The sequence below is a fragment of the Trachurus trachurus genome (assembly GCF_905171665.1).
Source record: "Trachurus trachurus genome assembly, chromosome: 12".
Classification (NCBI taxonomy): Eukaryota; Metazoa; Chordata; class Actinopteri; order Carangiformes; family Carangidae; genus Trachurus; species Trachurus trachurus.
Window position 1 is genome coordinate 14,832,163 of NC_139908.1, and position 22,433 is coordinate 14,854,595.

The following is a 22,433-nucleotide window of genomic DNA, read 5'->3' on the forward strand; positions in this document are numbered from 1 at the left end:
GAAAACACTCATAAGCAGCAAATAAGCAGATAATATACATTATGCTTGCAGGCGTTGCACTGTGAGGCTCTGCTGGTATTAAGTTTTCATCCGGTGTTTGTTCAGATGTAAGTTTGTCGACAGGGTGTGGTGTCTGTGGTGTAAGTGTTGCAGTGTATTGAATTGGAGTAAAGACAGATTGGAGGGAGAGGTTAAGTGTGAAATAATTGTGAAGTGAAGCATTGAAAATATTTTCCTCTCAGCCTCTTCGGTGCGTTCTCGCTGGATAAGAGAGCAGGCAGTCTTGCTGAGGTGTGGCATCTTTTTTTGATATCTGCCATGTCAAGCTAACACGGACACTGGTGAAGCTGGCGATGCATATAACTCGGTGCATGTGACAATTGGCCCGTCTCCTCTTCTGAGAAAGTTCTAACAATGGCCGGTGTGTTTTACATCTCTGCACCACTGCATGTTGTTTCTGTGTTGTCGTTGGGACTTTTTGAAAGAACAGTGAGCCAGCAGACTGTTTTGTCTCGTCAGGACTCATATCAGGTTATTGCCCCACTTTTTTTTTAAGATACTTTATCTCATGTGAAAAACCCTTTATAAACATCCCACTTATCTTTGCCTGTACTGCTCCTTGGCGTCTTATCTCTTATCAGGCCTTGCTCCTCATGGGATATCACAATACACAGGAAGTTAGCTGTTTGCCAGGCCTCCACATGACTGGACAGCTTCTTTGAAGAAAACCAGAGAACCAGGAAATATTTTTTTGAATCAAAGCGGCTGCAGAAGTGTGAGGCAGCACGTGCAATTTCTTTTTCTTTTTGTAATGGCAAACCTTTTACACGTCTCAAAGAGGTAAAAGGATCTTGGTTATTTACAGCCAAATAAAGGCTCTAAATGGTCCCCTGTTTCATGATGGTGCCAAGAGTTCGATATCAGTATCATTTAGGGATATGAAACTCATAAGGAAAGGTCAAAAAGTCTCTGAGCTTCAGGAATTGTGGTGAGCTTTTTCGTTCTCTGGTGTTGCTGTGACTGTTGTGCTTTATTCTTCAGGGAGAATAAAAAAGAGCATAATAACTATTGACTTTTTTTTTGCATTACCACTGAGACTTAAACTATTGTGCTTTAATCCTGACTCTCAGTGTTGTTTCGGGAGTAGACAAGAAAAACTCTATCTGTTTAAACACTTTGCTGTGATTCTTCTACAATTTAATGAGGTCAACCTGTCTTACAACTGCTCTCACATCTCCTGTTTGCAGTAGTTTTTTGTTGCTGTTGTTTCTGAGCTGCCTACTGTATGTTTCATGTTGCACTCCCTCCTCCTTCTTCTTTTTCTTAGGTGGAGTGGTTAAAGAACGAGGAGGTTATCGATCCCGCGGACGACAGAAACTTCTATATCACCATCGACCACAACCTGATCATCAAACAGGCCCGGCTCTCCGACACCGCCAACTACACCTGCGTGGCCAAAAACATTGTGGCCAAGAGACGCAGCACCACCGCCACAGTTATTGTCTATGGTAAACTGCTATATAACACCCAACAGCACAGTCAATTAAGATCTCACATCCCCCGACCTGCAAACACTCATCCCCCCCAAATGAGAGATTAGCAAAGTGAGACTGTGCTGCAGAGGAGAAGTGTTGAATTCCTACAAGCAGTCAGCTCAACTCAAAATAAAACAAATTTCAAAGTCACTCTACATAAAGCAAATCCCTCTCTCTCCTGTGGCATGTAACATGCGCTCATTTTGTTCATGCCGGAAGGGGTGCTAGGAATGGAAGATTTGTGATTTTTCTGAACTGCAAGCAAGGTGCTGATGTGGCTGAGCCGTACTTAAAGAGTCCCCCGCTGTGGTTTCACACAGACTCACCCGCTGTCTCCCTAACATCAACTAACATGACTGTCATTGTGCGGCAATGGCTGTCTGCTGGAGGCTACTCGAGACGGGAGAAATGACACATTGAAACAGATGCTCTTTTTGAACCTGAGACACCGTTTTTCTGTGTAGAGTGACAACTGGTTTGATAGTCTAGCTAACTGAGGACAGCAGAGTTCATCCCATGTCAGATGGATGTCCTCCACCTTCCACCAGATTGAACATCACAAACACTCTTGTTTCAGAAACACTCACAGGAATCGTACAGAATCTATCGACACAAACTAAATGACGAGGAAATGGCTTGTTGTTTTGTTTGCTGTAACTTTAGCTACACTTAAGTGAAAACTGAGTAGGATGTGACCAACAGTGGATGTAGAAACACAAATTGTAAATCCAAGAGAGCAGATTTTAAGGGACAAAGGTCGTTGTCTCTGCAAGGCTTTCCTGTCACTAACACAGTCTATTAGGACTTAGTGTTGAAAAACTGCTTTGATGTCGACTCATCCTTGAGAGAAAGTTACACAAGCCGCTGCATCTGTTTGTGCTGTCCTTGCTTCTTTATCCCCCTTTTTTTCCAAAATGGAATCCTTGCAGATTTATGCACAGTTGCGCTGTATGTGGAAGCACACATCCCCACAAAGCGGTGTGACAAACCCAAAGGATAAGTGAGAGCTGTGTCAATGCTAGTGATGAAAAAAGTGCAAAGGATAGGCAGTGTGTTTTTAGCCCAGTGGTTTCCAGCTCAACCCCTCTGCAAGGACACAGGAAACAGGAGCATGAGCTGGCAACAAAAAGTAGAAAGACACAGAGATAGAGGGAGAGAAAAGATGGAGCCGTAATCCATGGAGGAAAGAAAGCAGACAGTAAAGAAATGTGGGGTTTTGGCGTTGTTCCCCTAGAGTCCAATATTTTGGGCTTCACTCATAAGCATGTCATATTTGAAAGTCGGAGGCTCCGAGGGGCCCGGCTCCACCATCTCAAATGCCACAGACTTGTTCTCAGCCACAAGCCCTGGTGTCACTCTCCACTGGATTTAGTCGCTGACAGAGATGGATGAGAGAGGAAGAGAGGCATTAGGAGGAATCAGTGAATGGAAAATGCAGCAATCTGACCAGAATTTACTGTCTGGCTCCGTGGCAAAGTAACGACCTGAGAGCTCAGGGTCAAAACACAAAAACTCACAAATGTGGACACACATTCAATAACATGCTTATTTCACTGCGTTTTCATTTTGTAAAGAGTTGTTTTTTTTATGAATTCAATTATGTTTTTATGGCTGAACATCCTCATACAAAAAACTTCAGAAAGAAGAAAATGTTTTAGAAATGTTTCATGTTTTCATGTGTCATGTTTTATGTTTTCTAACTGTGTATTCCAGTGAATGGTGGATGGTCGACGTGGACAGAGTGGTCAGTGTGTAACAGTCGCTGTGGTCGTGGTTACCAGAAACGCACACGCAGCTGTACCAACCCAGCGCCTCTCAACGGCGGAGCCATCTGTGATGGGCAGAGCATCCAGAAGCTGGCGTGTAATCCTCTCTGCCCAGGTAAAATGACAGTCCACCCACTTATTAGTGGGAAGAGAGGGTTTAGGTGCACAAAAACTAAATGCATAAACAATATGATGCAACTCTCTGTTTGCATATTTCGCTCTGTTTGTGTGTTTGTGCCCTCCACCCTTACGTGTGTCTCTCTCCCACATATCTCCCACTGTCTCGATCACGTGTCCACTCACCCACTCGTGCACTTTTCATCTTCTCATTTGCCATTTCACTCACTCTTTCCTCATCTGTCCTGTCTGTTGTGTGGTAGTGGATGGCCTGTGGACAGAGTGGAGTAAATGGTCCACCTGTGGGACAGAGTGCACCCACTGGAGGAGGAGAGAATGCAACGCCCCAGCACCCAAAAACGGGGGAAAGGACTGTGAGGGAATGGTACTCCAGTCCAAGAACTGCACCGATGGGCTGTGCATGCAGAGTGAGTACCCGACTAATCCTCTGCTACTCTCTCTGACCTGCCAACCAAAGAAATTTCTTTACCCTTTGACCATGAGTTTCACTCTGCTCTTTCATCATCACGCTGTGTTTCACATCCTCACATAACACTCTCACCCTGTCTCTTCACTCACTCTGTTTCACTTCTCTCATACATAAACAATAAGACATGGTAAAACGCCTTTCTTTCTGTCTCCTGCACTTGATCTGTTTTCTATTTATTTTGCACATGTATAATACACAAAAGATGTTGGATGAAAGTGACATAGAAGCTGAAACCACTGTGTCAGCTCTGCTGAAAATATAAGTATATGTTTGAAAAAAAAGACTTGGCCACATGGGAAAGTGCTCTAAGTAATTATCCTTGTCACAAGCTAAGCATTTGGGAGTTATTTTTAAAATAATAATAAGTGATTATATTGTAATTACATAAGGGTTGGGGTGGGGGGGTCACAACTACCAAGTTGCTGTGATTACAACTTTAATTTAAAAACTCAGATCCTTTAAGTCACATGAGAGGAACCGTGAAGCCGCAGAGTGGCAGACGTGCCCCTTTTTCTGAGCTGCCACTTACATATGTCGGAAAGTGAGAAACTATTGTACATTTTGTACTCTTTCAATGAATTTAAAGTACACAGAGTCTCCAGTATGCACCAGCATTTCTGTCTCATAAATCACAATTTTTCTATTGGTTTTATTGTTTTGTTGTTTTGCTGCAAAAAAAGAAAAAAGGTTGGGGGGGCAAGCCAGTCTGTGGTGCATTCAGATATTTTTCTGCAGGCAGCAAATTGTTTTCTGTTTCTCTGTCTTCCATCAAGTTAAAAACAGCCACACAGTTCGGGTGGGCCAGCAGTCCTTTTGCTGCTGCTGCTGCTCCCTTATGATACATGCACAGATTAGATTCATGCTGCAGTCGCTCTGATGGGCACGTCTCCGTGCGTGTGTGTCCACCGCCACGTTAAGAAGTTACACGGTCAAGTGTCTGATACCCTGAAGATCATCTGCCTACTCCACAGTCTGCTTCTCTTTTTCACAGACCCTGTGCCTGTAATAACAAGAGAGCAGCAGAAGGAGGTTGCTGGATAGACTCCACAGTAACCAAGTTAAAATCTGTGTCTAGTTTGATAAAATCCCTCTCCAATAAACATCTCTGAAGGTGTTAGATGCACAAATTGTCGCAGCTGCCTCCATCGTCCATATAACCCACTACAGATGGTGATTGTGACACTAATACTGTAATAGGATGTCTCAAAGTCTAGAATATGATACAGCTGGCCGTCATTGTGTGCAGCTGATGTGAGCTTTTTTTGCACAATGATGTTGTAAAATGCCACCTGCAATATGATGCTGACGTGATGAACTATCAGCTGTGTTTGACATCACATTGATGGTCAATATGCATCACTCAGTGCAGCTGCCTGAAGGCTCTGCATGTGTTTGTCCAAAGTTAATACATGCAATGCATGCCCATTTTCACTTAGGAAATTGTGACTCCTGTGTACATAGATTTTATTCAGAGGAATGCATGAGCTATGGCCAAGGTCATGTCTCTATATAAAAATAAATCAGGGGGCAATCTATGAGAGAACCCACTTGTATTCGCCTTATTCATCTCATTTAATTCCCTCTGTGGCACAACATACGTTCCCCCCACGGCTCCCCGCCCCACCGCACGCCCTCTCTAACTCAGCCTATCACAGAAGCATTAGTTCTTAGTAGATTGATAGCCAGTTTGCAGAGAATATAAAGCCATAATGATATAGATTTAGGATCATTTCAGGGATTGATTTTTTTTGGAAGCTAAGAGGGTGAAGCCACTTATGTCAATGCTAATGACCATTTCCACTAGCATTTAGGAGAATGGCCCATTATCTAAAAGCTCGCATTATAGCAAATATGATTGGGAATGGAAGTTGTGTGCAATCCGAACTCACCTTGGACCGTAGATCTGCTCCCTCCAGTGCAGCGCCGGCATCTGGGCAAACACGTGTCTGTGGATTCCATTGCAGCTTGATCTTATTTTCTGTTGTTTGAATTTATTTAAATCATTTCAATTGCAGTCCATCACAGAAATCCAGCAAAGGAATTTGATACGACCAGACCTGGAAACAGAACTCTTGGTGCAGCTCCATTGCAGCACACTGTAGAAACTCTGCTGACCCAAGTCAAAAAGGAAAGAGTTATGTTATAATTTACTTTATATCTTGTTTATCACATTTAGACAGCAGGGGAGTTTGGGGGTTGGGTTTAACAAAGTTAAGTACCTGCAGATTGATCTAGAGAGGTTGCACTTTGCCTGTTCAGACAGAACTTCCGAACTCTAACACATGAGTATAGTTTTCACACTTCACTGAGACTCACCTGTCTAAATCTCTGTTTTGCACTCCCTTGTGGTCTGTCTTCCTTGATTCTGATGTTGTTTTCCAAGCCTTTGGTAAGCCTGCTCTCAGACATGACATTTTCTTGACATATTGATCTAGAGAAAGGGGAGCGCACACTCCAGCAAGGGCAAATGCTTTATTGCTATCAAACAACAGAGACTGGAAAATCATGACTCGAGGGTTCCCCACATCTTTCCAAGAACATGAAGTGATTTTACTGCTTCCTGTTTATGAAGTGGGAAACAATAATTTGTTTACATGTAAATAAATAGAGTAGTTAATTCAAGTTATATAAGCTCATAACCAAGAAGTAGTGGATATAAAAATAAGCGATTCAGATGTTACCCTCAGTTTTGCCAGATGACAATATATTTCCCTGAGGTTGGGTATCCGCCATATTCAAAGACGTAATGACTGAAATGCACACAGTGATCCTTTGTGTGTCTCCCCTTCACTCCCTGGCTCTGTGCTGTCAGTATGGAACAATTCCTGTCCGCCTCTCTCTGAGGTTTCCTAAGGAGCCCACCCACTGAAGCATGCCTTCACCCTGCTACACTGTACACTCAGTCAGGATGAACAGAAAGTCTACAGGATGGGTTCAAATGGGCCATCAGTTAGACTGACCCTGACAGTCACCTCCCCTGCTCCAGCCCAGCCTCCCCGTTGCCTGATTACATGTACACACCAGCCCCATTTATCAAGCCATTGATTTTCCTGTCGGTCCACTTGTCTGCCTGTGGCTCTCTCCCTCTCCAATAAGGACTTCATTGTTTGTATAGTTGTTTATGGATGTCCCAGGGAGACTGAATATTATGTGTACTAGCGCACAATCCCTGGCTATCATTGTCGCCTGCTTTCCACATCACTTCAACATGTTACCTGGCCACAACAAAGCCAGACCACAGCCCCAGTAGGGCAGTGCTAGAAGTTTTTCCTCTGAATCTCTGTCCTGCGACCCCTATTTTCCATTCCCTGTTTTCCTAACATAATCGTTCCTTTTATCCCGCTCTCCATCCACCTTCCAGTGACAGATGCAAGGCTGTAGGTTCTATTGACTCGGTTGGAGCCCACACTTTATCAGCCCCCTCCATTCCCCTCACCTGCCAGCATCAGTCCTGCTGCTGCTGAGGCACTAAGCCCAGTTGATGGATCACGCCACTCCCTCACAGAGCCTCCATGTTCCCCGCGCTCTTCTCATCCATCTCTATACTCTGTACAGAGATCTGGAGAGGAGGGGCGAAATCAAGAAAGATCGCTTCCCTGTGTCATCACTCCTACTCATGAGTTTGTTGCTGTCTCATTTGTTGAGTTTGTTTTTCTGTTGGCTTAAATTTGATTTTCATCATCCCTCTCCCTCCATCACCCCCTCCCTACCTTCTCCTACTCTCCCATCCACTATCCCCTCCCTCTCTTCAAGGTTCCTTATATCAGAAGTCCTCTGTGGCAAAAGACAAGAGTGATTTGGGAAATTCATGTGAGTTATTGTTTTTTTTGTTATCATTATTGCCTTTGTTTTTTTTTTCTTCATTCATTTTCATGTCTTAACTTTATTTTGTTTTTTAATGATCACTCCATGGGCAGGTTGTGCACAAGAAAATTTGCAGTCACACATCATCAAATCATAAGGAAACTAACAACATTTCATCTTTATTGCATTAAAACTGAACACACAACAAGAAAAGCTTCTTTATAAGAGAATGGAAATACATGGTGCCATTGTTCTTTTTTTTATCCCTCACACATCAGTGCTACTATGATGTTTTCTGTTGGTTTGTTTTTTACTAACATTTAACCACCTCAGGACATTTCCCTCTTTTCGATTTATGCTCTGTCGTTTCCCATGATGTGTCTCTGTTAGCTGGCTGCCTTTTCGCAGCCATGTAACCGTTCTGTAACTCAGAGCTGACACCGCCCTTTACCCTGTTGCTCCTCATGAACTCCATCCCGACGCGGTGGCTTTGCTGTCGGCTCAGGCACCGCGTCTGGGCTCCTTGTGTCTCACCCTCCCTCTGTAAATCTCTGCGTCCTCGCAGAGAATGGAGTGTTCAATAATCCCTTTCATTTCCATTTCTTGTACTTTTCCCTTTTCCGACAATGGCTCATGTTCAAAGGGATGTATTAATCTAAGTGATACATTTTAATGCGTACACTTAGCAGGTTGCTGCCTTTATCATCAAAGCGTGGATGGAAGATTGTTCGACTGAGGGGATATATGTTAAATAACTGCGGGGAGGCTTGGCAGAGAGAGCACAGTGAAATTACATTTTCAGACTTTCATCATTTGCTTCCTCTTCTGTTTTCTGTTCATGTCTGTGCCAGAGGAGGGATTAAAGGCCTAACATATATGAGACATATCTTGACATTCCATCCTAATGTGATGTCTCTGTTAAGGCTGAAAAGGGAGTGCCAGGCCACACATGTCCTTCTGCGGAGCTGAGGGAGATGAAGTTTTTTTAAATGACTATGGCAATAAATCCAAAGTCTCTTCAAATGTAGCCATTCATTACATCTTAAACTAAAGAAACTATCAAATTTTTAATCACTATGTTTATACAGTCATTTCAGGGAATGCCACAGTGAAGGTCAAACCCAATTTAAATTCAGATTCAGATTTTCTAAAAGCAGTCTATTTTAAGTGTTGATAAATGCACTTGTCTGATGAAGAGATTCAAATCACAACAAGCAGGAGAGAAAACACAGTTACTATACCAAGTATGCGATAAAAAATTACACAACTTGCGTCTTTCACTTGTCACAAAAGCACTCTGCTCTTGCTTTTCTCCCTCCACTCCTTTATTCTCTTTTGTGCAAGAGAGCGCAAGTGACAGATTGACTGCCATCTGCATCTCTGAGACACACAAGGCTAATTTACACAAATGCTCGGCCATCATGAATGTCCTTAAAGTGCTGCGTATGGATTGATGTCTGATGCTGCCATCTACTGGTGTTGCATTTGCATACTGAAATTATTATTCCCTTATCAAAATACAATTCTTCTCTTATTAATAAGTAGCACGTACGCACTTTGGTCTTTGACTTTTTTTTTATACAACCTCCTGACATGTACAGTGTGTATTCATACCTTAACAATGCACACACACAGGCTCACACATGCCCTCTGAAGAGTTTCTCCACCATTTGTCAGCATGGTGACAGTGAAGGACATTTTTCACCAAGCACCACAGAGAGTTCAGACTGTCAGTAGGCATCCATTAAAAGGTCTGATCTGTAATGAGCGCCTGTCTGAGTCTGCGTTTCTAACAGCCACTATATCCATGCCAGGCCTAGTAATCACAGAGGTTTCTCCAGCTGGAAAGTGGACAGAAAGACTCTGGGAGGGAGACAGAGATGAAAGACAATTTGAGAAATGCAAGCTATGTCTAGATCTTATCTGCAGTGTGTAAGAACAAAGACAGAGACAGACTCTGAACTCCAACATAGAGCACGGTAATTTGAAGATGAAAACATCTATATCTCTGTCTTCACAACTTTTGATCTCACTTCTGAGACTGCTTGTTAGGACAGTGTGTCATTGGGTTGCACTGGAGCAGCCTTCCTTATTAATTGCACTGCTGCACTTGGAGTTTGTCATAATTATCTTACTTTTGTTGTTTAATTTCATGTTTATGATGCACGGCATATACACGAATACACGCAACACACAAACATAAACACAGGTTACTAGGCCTACTCTTGCACCTGGCAGGTTACTTTGTGAATGCAAGGTGTATTATGAAAATTAAGTGACAAAGCTGAAGAAATGCAAAAGACCCAGTGTTGTGTTTCAAAACAAAGTGACTCACTTTTGACAGTGTTATTTCATAAACACACACACACACACACACACACTGATTACCAGGTCAGCACTAACTTCAATGAAAAAGACAGGAGATATATTGTGTGCATTTATTTCCCTGTAGATGGTTATTAATATCCGGCTCAATCTTAAACCAGGATATTAGTCTTCTGATAATGGCTTCATCACACCTCCTGCATATTGAGAAAGAAAGCTAAATGATATGAACTTATGAGATCTTAAAGGACTATTTTTCTCTCTCTGTTTTGTCTCCTCTCCCACCCACCCCCACCCCCGTCTCTTCACTCATCCAGTGGCCCCCAGTACAGACGATGTAGCTCTGTATGTGGGTATTGTCATAGCGGTGATCATGTGCCTGGTTATCTCTGTCGTGGTGGCGCTCTTCATCTACAGGAAGAACCACCGGGACTTTGACTCTGACATCATCGATTCCTCAGCCCTCAACGGAGGCTTCCAGCCAGTCAGCATCAAGACGGCCCGCAAAGGTTTGGAACTGGAGAGATATTAATATGTGAATACGTGTTTTGTGTGTACGTGTTAACCTGCTCATAAGGGGTTCAGTATCTTTTACGATACTGAAAAGCTCACTAGAGCTGGGATAATGATATAAAACTTGAGTTTCAGCACTGATTTGTTTTCTTTTTTTAATATGTCGCTTTAAAATTCATAATCTTCTATTTTCCACTTGTACATCAAACAACAAAAGCAAAACTTAAACATTCAAGAAGTTATTTGCAAGCTTTTCTATTGCTATAAAACCAACATTAGCATTTACAGCTGTTTGTTAACCAGTCTAGAGGAAAACATTTTGAGTTCAGCATCAAACTACTTCCTTTAATAACCTTTTCTATATAACATCTTTTCTTCTACTGAAGTTAGCATGCTAACCAGCTAGCCGCAGCCCATCTAATCCCTTTCCGATAGCGACTCACTGTGGCCTCCAATGTGCTCTGATTGCTCAGATGACGTATTGTAACCTCTTGTCATGTAAAGACAATAATAGTCAATGCTCCTGTCGTGCTACAAACACCACCACCAGCTCCTGGCAAGAAACCATTTTCTGCAGCAGAGAAAAATTATAAAAGGCCCCTTTCAAAATTAACATTTGTTAAATGTCTCTCGCTTTACAAGAACATTACTTGAATGAAATGAAATGAACTGGGCAAAGTTATGATTTATATAGTAAATATCTGATTGAAGCCATAGTAAACAAGGCTGAGCGTGAGCGAGCATTCGATCTTGACCATTTTCATTATTCAGTACTACAAACACATTTCAGTCTGCACCAAAAACAGTATTACGATTCAATACCCAGCCTTAGGAGGTACACCTGTTTTGTCAGGCATTGGGAATTACTTGCATTAGCAGCCCGTAGCAGCATTAACCTGGCGGAATATGTTTGACTCTGGTAGCACATGTGTGTTTGGAGATGATGTGAATGAAAATGTGCCATTTTCACTGTAGATGCGCTGGGAGAAACTCAGGCAGCATGTTTGTACGGTCGAGGTGATGAAACTATTAAAGCGCTTGTCGTTGTGATGGGAGGCCAAACTATGCCCCATCATTAAAGCCTAATAAGGCCAGTCTGCGTGCCGCATATTAAACTGTAATTAGATTTGGGCTTGTGACGCAGGACTTAAAAGTAAGACCGTGGGGATGAGGACAGGTGGCAGTGAGCTGGGCAAAAAGACAGCAGGGAAACAGACAGATCACAGTAATTGTGTTGTAAATAGTCTGGGGTTTGGGGAGCATGACAAAGGAAAACTAAAAATAAGAGTAATAAACAGACAGATTGCAAAGACAGGAAAGTAAGATTTTAATTGCTTTGGTAGCAAATGCTTAATTGGTAGTGAGAACCAAAATCCTTGCTTGTCTTTGTCCTTGTCAGTCATCATTGATATAAAAAATATTTGCCAATCCATCACCAGGCCAGTGAAGACATTTTTATAAGCAACTCCGACACAGAGAGAATCTAAGAATCTAAGATGGATGTTGATATTGTTGTTTCCAAATTTCACGTCCACAAGTATGCATTACTGAAAAGGCTTTAGGTTTCCCTTTGATTAAACAGGGTTAACAGTCTTTTCACGGGATAATTAGGCTGCCTTCACAAATATATTTCATAATTATATTGATGTTAGCCTCCAGCTAGCCAAATCAGTAGACGCCAGCACCAGATGACTGAAGCCAGGATCTGAGAACACATCAATCCCTATTTTGTGTGAAGAAGGTGATCGTAACCACTGATAGAAAAAGTGTATCCTCTCACATCTCTAACCACACTTATGCAACAACTATGCTTGGCATTTTATACAGCATTGCATTGATAACGACAGATACGCTACTACTGTATAACTAGTTAATTACTGCACAGGTTCTGTCTATCTATCATTCATATTTCAAACCAACTTTTGTGACTTTCATAAACATTTGCATCATCTAGAAACAGTTGGAAAACAGTGAGGGTTCGGAGGTAATGGAGAAGCTGGAGGACAGAGAGCCCCCGTTGCCCTCACTCCACCCACTCAGCCCGGCTATTGAACATTCATCCTTGTACCTGCCGGGTAAACTGAGTGTTAGTGATGCCATCTGTTAGTGATGAATCACAGCTGCCTGCGCCTGTAACTTCTCTGACTGAGTAATGTTTCTTGGTGGTGGAGTGGACTTCCCTAATGAGTGAAAAACAAATGAGTAAAGCCAGGCAGTGGTCACGCTGATTGCTCTCAATAGTTAATTTTCTTGTGGGTATTTTGGTTTCGAGTTACCAGTTCCTTCACATTCACAGTTGGTAAGGGTTTTAGATTACCACAATTCTTCTTTGTAGACATTTACTTTGCTTGACTGATTGTCCAATTCTTTTTCTTTTCTAGCTGATCTCCTAACAGCACCCCCCGACCTGACCTCAGCGGCTGCTATGTACCGCGGTCCAGTCTACGCCCTGCATGATGTGGCTGACAAAATCCCCATGACGAATTCCCCGCTGCTGGACCCTCTCCCCAACCTGAAGATTAAGGTGTACAACTCCTCAGGTTTAGTGACTCCGCAGGATGACCTGGGCGGGGAGCTCTCCTCTAAACTGTCACCTAAGCTGCCGCACTGCCTCCTGGACAACAGCGACAGCACGATGGGTCGTCGCACGCAGACCCAGACGTTGCTCCGCACCCGGGATCCATCCTGCACTGCTCTGGGCTCCTTCAGCTCCCAGGGGGGGCACCTCATTGTGCCGAACTCAGGTACTGCACCAGACCTCGATAATAAGTGCTTTGACATTTGATCTGTAATTCTGTCCATATTCACATTTTTATCAAACAATAGGTGTCGTATTTCAAAATATGCAAAGGTAAACATTGCAGTATTGCAAAAGAATAAATTAGCCGAGGTCTGACTCATCAACAATCTGCTTTTTCTAGCAAACTCTGTCATACTGTAGCTCATCGTAAAACTCATTACAGTAGCTGCATGTTTTAATTTATTCAGTGGCTCGTCCTCAAATGAGCATTCAGCAATACTACATCTGTCTGTGTGAGTGTCAGTCTTTGCATGTGTGCATAGTGAAAGGATGAAATGCTCTCCACAGAGTAACTTGACATGGATAAGAGACCATCCATCAGCTTTCCCCATGCACTCTGAAGGGGCCACTCTCCACTCATTTATAATAAGCCACTGATGATGATGTTCTTCTTCTTCAAACTGTTACCCTTAAAGATCCCATGAAATGGGCACTTGAAGCCCTAGACTATTTCTTGGTTGGTTGCCTAGCAACCTCACATTGACAACAAGACTGGAGGAAGTTAGAGAATTCAGACGAGAAATGATCTCCATAAAACAGCTAGCTACTTGTCATTTCTACACTTTGGATTTGAAATAGATTAAAACCTGAGCTAAGATAAGATAACTGGTTGAAAAAAACACAAGTAAAAACACCTTTAGGCATCAAATGTCAAACAACATTCTGTATAGCATTACTGTTTCTAATTTAAAGAGCATTGTTAATCTATGCAAATGCTCCAGTGTTTGTGTATAAATTATGGTCAACATGTATGAGATCTGAGCTGCCCGTCTTATATTTTACCATCTCTGCCAGGATAGCATTTACACACACACACAGGAATGACTTTGAAATAGTGTGCTAAACCATATGTAACCTATCAGCGTAGTGACCGCACATAGTATGACAAGAGGTGATGGATACCTGAGGTGTGTGTGCACCATGAGTATTGAAGTAGAGGTGTACTGTTTCAGTCAGCTTACATTAACCATGCTGTCCTCACTTCAAAAACCATGCGGGCTGCTTGTAACGTGCCACAGATGCATGTCGACAGGCTCAGACAAACTAGCAGCGACATTAAAGGATACACCGTCTTCTTAAGTTTCTTAACTTTTTCTTTTTTCGTTTTGATTCCTGTAAAAATGTTCTCAGCTGCTGGTTGTGCTCAGCCACCTCATCATGTTACATAGGCAGAAGGAGAGGAAAGAGCACATTTGATATTTGATCTGTTGGTGCGTCTGGGTAATGAAATATTTTGTGGCACTGTCAGTGGGGCTGTTTGGTATTTTGCATCTTAAAATGCATTTCCGATCTCTTTGAAGCTGTGCTGTGAGAGAGAGTGGCAGTGTGCTGTGCGAGACGTCCCCATGGCAGACTTGTGATTGCCTTTGCTAGCTAGCAAGAGAAGCTGTCTGTCACCTTTTAAAAACTTCACTACAAGGACATGGGAAATCAATGAGCTATCTGAGAAACCCCCTCCAGACAGAGGAACAGTGTGTGTTTGTGTGTGCATGTGTGAGGGAATGTGGGTAGGAGGAGGAGGAGGAGGAGGAGGAGGAGGAGGAGGAGGAGGAGGAGGAGGAGGAGGAAGAGGAGGAGGAGAAGAGGGGAGTACGGTGTCGTCCTAAAAACCACGTCGGAGAGGGCATCATATCAAATCAATCTGAGATGAAAAAATGTAAATCAGTCTAGCTGCAGAAATATGAGAATGCTATGACGAGCAGAGAGACCATTGATTTTAGAAATGAAATGTCACATCATTTCCTCACGCCAAAGGAAAAGGCAGTAAGTGCCTTAGTTTTTATATATGGACTGGAGGGACTTCACTTCTCACTGAGGCTTTAACTGCTCTTTACTGGTGCTGTACTGAATTAATATATATACAGTATGTGTCCATTACAAGTTAAACCATTAAAACGTAAGTGGGTTTGTAGCTGTGTGTAAACATATATAGCATATAGATATACAGTATTCAGAGTTTTTCTATCTTGACCTGATGTCTCTGTCTATGCTCTTAAAATCCTCTGGTCAAACTGACAACTCACAACTATATGCCTGTTTGTTTGTCTCTCTCTCTCTCTTTTTGTGCTGCCCAGGGGTGAGTCTGCTAATTCCAGCGGGGGCCATACCTCAGGGCAGAGTGTATGAGATGTATGTGACAGTTCAGAGAAAGGACAACATGAGGTACGCAGCACCGCCTGGCATATCACCGCCCCAGAGCTGTGTTTACCCCTGTCAGCTCTGCCATGTCACACGTTACACAGAGACTGCTGTCAAATCATCGCTAAACAGCATTTGTGTGTTTGTGTGTATGTGTAAGTGTGTTTCTCTCTCTGTCACCTCCAGGCCCTCGGTGGACGATGGCCAAGCAGTCCTCAGCCCCGTGGTGAGCTGCGGGCCCCCTGGGGCGCTGCTGACTCGACCCGTCATCATCACCATGCACCATTGCGCCATATGTGACGGCCAACAGGATTGGCTGATCCAGCTCAAGAGCCAGTCACCTCAGAACCAGTGGGAGGTGAGATGTGGGATGCATGATGACAACTGTGCAGAAATCCTCAGAAAATCTGTTTTTGACCGTCATGTGAAGTATTAAAATAATAATCCACTCTGTATTTGATTGGTTGAAATTTCTACTCGGCATTGAGCTAAGAACAAAGCACAAAGATGAAGTGGTTTGGGACAATAGCTAGAATAGATGTGTGAGTGTGGGCATGTGGGACGTGAAGGGGATCACCTTCCCCTGCTTTGTTTGTGCAGCTCAGCACTTAGAGGAAACCCCTGTTGCACCCAGGTGCTGAAATAGTAAACCTGTGATAGCAGGGAAGGGGCTGGGACTGTTTTCCCCCTTGATTGTTTTCTTGTACCTTTTATGAATGCCTATGCCTGTGTGTGTGGGTGTGGGTGTGTGTGCTGTGTTTGTGTTTTTGGAGGCCCTGTGCCTGCAGGCTCCATCATTAACAATGCTGCTGATGATAAGTTGGGTTGCTGAGGGCAGCAGTGTGAATGTTTTCTGCCGATCCCCTCTCTCCTTCTCCTCTCCTCCATATCACACACACACACACACACACACACACAGAAACAATCCAATTACTGTAGAGATCATTTGTAGAACAAATATGTCTCCACCCTCATTAAAAATACTGCTTTTAACTCATTAGAAGTAGTCTAGTTGTCATCTTTCTCTCCAAAAATCTCCATCAGTAGTCCACCTAACATAATAATACAACAGACTTTGTTGTTGGCAGTTATAAGCAACTTTCTCTTTTCTGTCAAGAGACCATTTCTTGGGAAGCTATCTTTCTGTGTGGGTTGCAATGAATTCCTATGGACAGGACTTTGCCGAAGCCTTTTTTAAAGGGAAAGGTGCTAAAAATGTTAAAAAGAGGCAGAAGCAATTGTGTAGCTCCAGGGCCCAGCACAGCGCGTGGAATGAAAAGCAGTAAGAAGATGATACAGCACACAAAATATTTATTTTAAGAAATTGGATTTTAGTCTACATTGGTTTAGGAGCTAAATTAATAAGATATAAATTCAAAGTGGGTACTTGTTAGTGAGGAAATAAGGGAAATGTACTTATGTGAGGTTATGCAAGGATATAGGCCAGTCAGTCATACATATATTGAAAATCCAGCTGCTTGGCAACAGCCTATATCCTATATATGACCCTCAGCTTCTCATTATTGAATAGAGGTATGAAAAACATCATTTTCAGAAAGCCTTTGCAGTTTGCACAATCTCCACTGCTGATGTGATGATATGATTTATGGTGCAAAAAAACAAAAGAAAGCTGCCAGACAGGCCCCACATGGCTTTGTGACAGTGATGAATTACTTGGGGGCAGCCAATAAAGCTCAGTGTAAACTAAGTATTTTTAAGGAAAGAAATAACTATTGATTACATCTCTGACCTGTCAGAAATGCAGATGGTAATTTCCAAGGTGATGGCTGCTTCCTTTATATGAGCCACTCTTGCCATCGAGGCCAGCCTTCATGCTGCGTGTGTGTATATAATATTGCTTTATATGACACGCTCTGTCAAAATGTGTTCATCACTGCAGTAGAAACAGGAGAGATGAGCCACTCTGAAGTAATCCACGGATATCATATTATATACAGTATATTTATAGTCTATATAGTGTATGTGTGTGTGTAGTCTTCACCACCCAGTGAGAATTATCATTTCCGTTGGCACCCATGTCGTTGCCGCAGTCCTCCCCCGTTGAAGCACTGAGGCACACACACACAGACACACAGGCGCACAAATGGACTCACAGTGTCACTGAGGAAACATGGTGTCGCGATGATGATGAAGACAGGTCATATAATGAGGAACATGTGGGACTTTCTGCATCAGTAGCGCTACGAAGATTTATCAGCCTGTGCCTTTAAAAAAAAAAAAAAGTCTTAGCTGTGATGAATGCAGTCAGAAATTAGTGAATAAATTATGCTGTGTGAGCATGTGTGAGGATGTGTGTGTTTGCATGTTTGATTGTTTGTGCCATTACACATGTATGAAGCAAAAGCCCACTTTTCCATTGTGTGGTATAATTATCCCCCAATAAGGAGCCCCAGTACCATCCCCCAGGAGCAGTTAAAGAGTCTAATGATCAGCCATAATACTGCTGTTAAACGGCCTAGCTCACAATAAAATACTGTAATTCCTCTTCTGTCTCTCATAATAGGCTGAATTAATGCCAGTGTGCTACTCACAGGAGTGTTTGGATTAGAGAGAGAAAGACGCTGAGCAAGAGAGAAAGAGAAAGCAAGATCAAGAGAGATGGAGAGAGTGTCAAAGATAGAGAGAGGAAGAGAAAGACAAAGAGAAAGAGAGAGTGGACCACATAAGCCCTCTCAGACCAGACAGTCTTAATGAAAGAGAAATATGTCCTGGCATTAGTGCCTTTTATAGGGGTCAACTGCAAGCGGCCTTGATACTCAATCTTCCATTACCTCACATACACAACGGTAGAGTGTCGCACAATAGTAACACACATACAAAGTCCAATTTCTAAAAGGACAGAGCTTATACGAGGAGGCCATGACCCTATATTGTATTTCCCCATTAAAATGAAATTTAAATTCAGTTCACTTTCAATTAAACTGAATGGAAAGATCTAAACATGAAGAACCAGCTCCTCCCCACATGTCATGTTTTAGAATTAGCTACTAGAAAATCACCAGATTGGTTTTTGTCAAAACAATAACAGAATAAACTCAAATATTCAAAACAGTTAAATTAGTAAACAAACATTACTAGTTTTTATGCCTTTCATATAAAAGCCTTGCATATGCACAAAAATGGAGGAGATTGTTCAAATGACTCTCTGACGATGTAAAACTGCAAATTGAACTCATTTTCCTGTGTCTGATTATCCCATTGAATGGTGAATACATAGAGAATGTGTTATTTTTTATGGTGCTTTAGATTGAATAGTCCCATTTCAAGGAATAAAATGGAATTGAATTGGATGTAGAGATACAGAAGTTTCATAATGAGCTTTGGAGACACAGGCGGCAACAATAAGTTGAGAACAGACATAGAAACTTAGGTGGGACCGAGCCAGAGTGACAGATGTGCACTAATTAGAAATGCTAATTAATCGTGTCCTCTTTTGTTTTTATCTTTGTCCATTTTATAACAGTATTTTTTTTTCCCTTCCCAACTGCAGTCACTACCACACAAAATAATGACAAACCTTTTGACTATTCCTGGCTCTTTCAGCTCATTATCTCCCACACTTCTTCTCTCCATTTCTCTGTCTCTCTCTCTCACTCTGTAGGATGTAGTGGTGGTAGGGGAAGAAAACTTCACCACGCCGTGCTACATCCAAATGGACGACGAGGCCTGCCACATCCTGACAGAGACGCTGGGCACCTACTGCCTCGTGGGCCAATCTCTCAGCGCCTCCACCACCAAGCGCCTCAAACTCGCCATCTTCGGCCCCGTCACCTGCCCCGCCATGGAGTATCACATCAGAGTCTACTGCCTGGACGACACGCAGGACGCCCTCAAGGTAAATTCGCAGCGCGTGCGTGAGGTTACGTAGCAGAAAAGTAGATGAATGCGTTGGTAAGCATTAATGATGTTTGTGTTGTTACTGAATTGTTAATGCGTGTGGGTAGGCATAGCCAGCAGCTGAGGTGTGGGAGGCAGAATGAGAAGTCATTGTGTTGGTGTGTCACAATAAGGGGATACAAGCATTTGAATAGCGTCTCTGCTGCTGCTAGAAAGATGTTGCTGCTGTGCTGACACAAAATAAGCCAAATTTATCTCTGTACTCCTCTTGTCTCCTCACCTCAATTCTGTTTAATACCACCCTCTACCTTCATGGAGGACAGATAAGGAAGGATTATTACACTGAGTAGGGGTATTGAACACGGTTATTAAGTTTGGAAATGGGTAATGAGAAGTGATAGTGATCCTGCTGCAAAGGACATTGAAGCTGCTTTCAGATAGCAGGTCCAGATTCAGGTTCATAAAGCCCTGAGGGGAAGTGTTGAATATGCTGTAAAAAAAAAAAAACATTTCATTTGTAAATTTCCATTTGAGCAGCTGCAGGAAACCGCTGCAGCAACATGGGATACGACAACAGTCGGCAGCAGCACAGAAGTAGAAAAGTCAGGATTGTTTCTGAGTTCAGCACCTTTGGTTTCGTATGCAGTGCTGAGCTAGTGTGTGTTTGTGTATCCAGGAAGTCCTGCAGATGGAGAAACAGATGGGTGGCAAGTTGTTGGATGAACCAAAGACTCTCATCTTTAAAGACAGCACCCACAACCTGAGACTTTCCATCCACGATGTCCAAAACACGTTGTGGAAGAGCAAACTACTAGCCAAGTACCAGGTAGGCTGCTCATGCCCTCTCTCAAAAGAAATGAAAATACAAAACTGTTTAACATGCTGCTGCAGCTGAGTAACTTCCTTTGCCTCTTTTACATATTCACAGGAGCTTTGCTTTCAGCAAGTGTGGAACGGTTCACAGAGGAACCTCCACTGTTGCTTTACCCTGGAGCGCTTCTTTGCCAGCACCGTGGACCTGTCCTGTAAGATATGTGTTCGCCAAGTGGAAGGGGAAGGGCAGATTTTTCAACTGGACACTACACTGTCAGAGGTAGGCTGACACTTAGGTTTTGTCTTTAATTTATAGCAATGCCTTGTTTAGATATGAGCAATGCATCGCCAACATCTTTAAAGATCAGTGTGACTCTTGAACTTCCTTGTCATCTGAATTTTGCATCTGCTGTGTTTCTCTGTTGTGAGAGATACTTGGCTGAATTTATTCTCTCCCCCATGTCCTCTTGCCTCTTTTTGCAATGCTCACAAAGAGTGACAGGATGGGAGACAGGGAGTCTTGACCCTGCGGCCTTCATATAGTCTTTCCTATGACAGACCAATGCAGAGCAGAGAGGAGCAGAGGGGGAGAATAATCACCCTCCAGTCGCGCTGTTCTTGCTTCACAAAGGCCATCTGGCCAGGAGAATAGAGCTTGAGGGATGGAGGAGTACTCGGGCTTTGTGCTCAGTAATGAGATGAATTACAGTACACGTAGTGAAGAGCTGTGTCCCCGCCTGGCCTCGGTTCATTTGTCTCCGGGTCTTGCTCTCGCTTCCGTATCCAGACCTCCAGCACTTAATCCTGCAGATGCAATATATTTGAAAATCACTCAGCTTGCATCAATAAATGGATGGCAATGAAATGAATGATTTTCACCTTTTATAGAACCCAGAACCAGAAATTTTCTGTGCTACAAATCAATTTGAGCTACATTATGTTTCGTTTTGTGAGATGGTGTTAAATTATGTTCATGCCGCCTGCAGCCTGAAAGAATGCCACTGCACAGTCTGTGTCTCCTTCAACCTCTCTCTCTCTGTCTGCTCTCTGTCTCTGTAGGATTCCCAGAGTATTGACACATCTCTTCTGGACCCGGCCAGTAACATCACCACACTGGTTGGCCCCAACGCCTTCCGCATCCCTGTCTCCATCCGACAGAAACTGTGTGGCAGCCTGGACGCGCCACAGACCAGGGGCAATGACTGGAGGATGTTGGCCCACAAACTTAACCTTGACAGGTGGGTAGAGGAGCCGGAGGAGCCCAGGAGAGAAAAGGAGCGAGACTGTGACTCAGACTGAGGCCCTCAGTGGTCACAGCCTGGCTACAGGAACAGGCTTATCATCAGCTTTCTTATATATTTATTTTTCTTTGAACAAGGGCAAATGAAAGAGCTGCAACCAAGAGAAACTTTGTTTTTGAAACTAGCAAAACTCCTCACTTTGTTAGAAAAATTATAACTTTTATTTCATTAGAAGGAGGCAACATGATTGCATGGGAAATCAAACTGTAGATAACTAATCTTGTTTTATTTGATAGTGAATCTGACTCCTATTGATTAGCATCTGTACAAATTAGATTAATTGAGCCGGACACAGAGAGAGAGATAGAGTTGGAGAGAAAGAGGGGGAGAGGAAGAGAGAATGATGCTTCTCTTTACGCAGCATCATCCACGTGTCTTTGAAAGGCTTGTGTGTGTGATGGAGGTACAGTGTGTGTCCATTTATAAGGTCCCAGCTCAGTGGGGCGGCCTTATCACAGGCAGCAGCTGCAGATTGACGAGACCGCTGACAGGGTGTGGCGTGAAAATAAGGGCGAGCGCAGGGGAGAGATTTCAGCCGAGCTCATCCAAAGCCCACACTGATGACTCATACCTAACACCAGTATATAGGTTGTTATTTTCCATTTTAATGTTTTCAAATAATAATAATATTAATGATGATTTAAAAAAAAAGGAATATAAGCGTTTATTTTGAATACCGTAAACTGGGTCAACAGATTAAAAAAACATCAGTGTGAAAAATAGGATTTCAAAAATATCATCTGCAGCATAACCAGTCAGTTAACACGGAGGTAACCTTTTTAAAGGGACTCCGGTGCTTAATCAGCAGCTCATTTGCATTTTATCACCACTTTTCTTAACTTTTTATAAATCACATTTTATTTTTCGTGCCATGCAGAGAACTGCAGAATCTGCACAATTTTGCTGCAGGAACCATGAAAATCCAGATGAAAGTCTGTTTAAACCATCTGACCACATCAAAAATATGTGAAA

The 22,433-nt window shown here is 42.8% G+C and overlaps 2 protein-coding genes across 2 annotated transcripts in view; both read left to right on the forward strand.

Moving 5' to 3' along the window:
- unc5cb (unc-5 netrin receptor Cb) overlaps positions 1-22,433 on the forward strand; it is a gene marked incomplete at its 5' end in the record, with an annotated part of 106,747 nt that overhangs the window by 83,870 nt on the left and 444 nt on the right. Inside the window, 12 exons of the mRNA XM_083984188.1 lie at positions 1,328-1,508; positions 3,249-3,416; positions 3,682-3,846; positions 7,662-7,718; positions 10,355-10,546; positions 12,932-13,294; positions 15,426-15,513; positions 15,676-15,847; positions 19,112-19,345; positions 20,024-20,173; positions 20,276-20,440; positions 21,220-21,398. Of these exons, the coding sequence (XP_083840314.1) occupies positions 1,328-1,508; positions 3,249-3,416; positions 3,682-3,846; positions 7,662-7,718; positions 10,355-10,546; positions 12,932-13,294; positions 15,426-15,513; positions 15,676-15,847; positions 19,112-19,345; positions 20,024-20,173; positions 20,276-20,440; positions 21,220-21,398 (2,114 nt within the window). The remainder of the gene's footprint in view (positions 1-1,327; positions 1,509-3,248; positions 3,417-3,681; positions 3,847-7,661; positions 7,719-10,354; positions 10,547-12,931; positions 13,295-15,425; positions 15,514-15,675; positions 15,848-19,111; positions 19,346-20,023; positions 20,174-20,275; positions 20,441-21,219; positions 21,399-22,433) is intronic.
- Positions 1-22,433, forward strand: part of zmat5 (zinc finger, matrin-type 5) — a 346,127-nt gene that overhangs the window by 36,818 nt on the left and 286,876 nt on the right. The window lies entirely within an intron of this gene.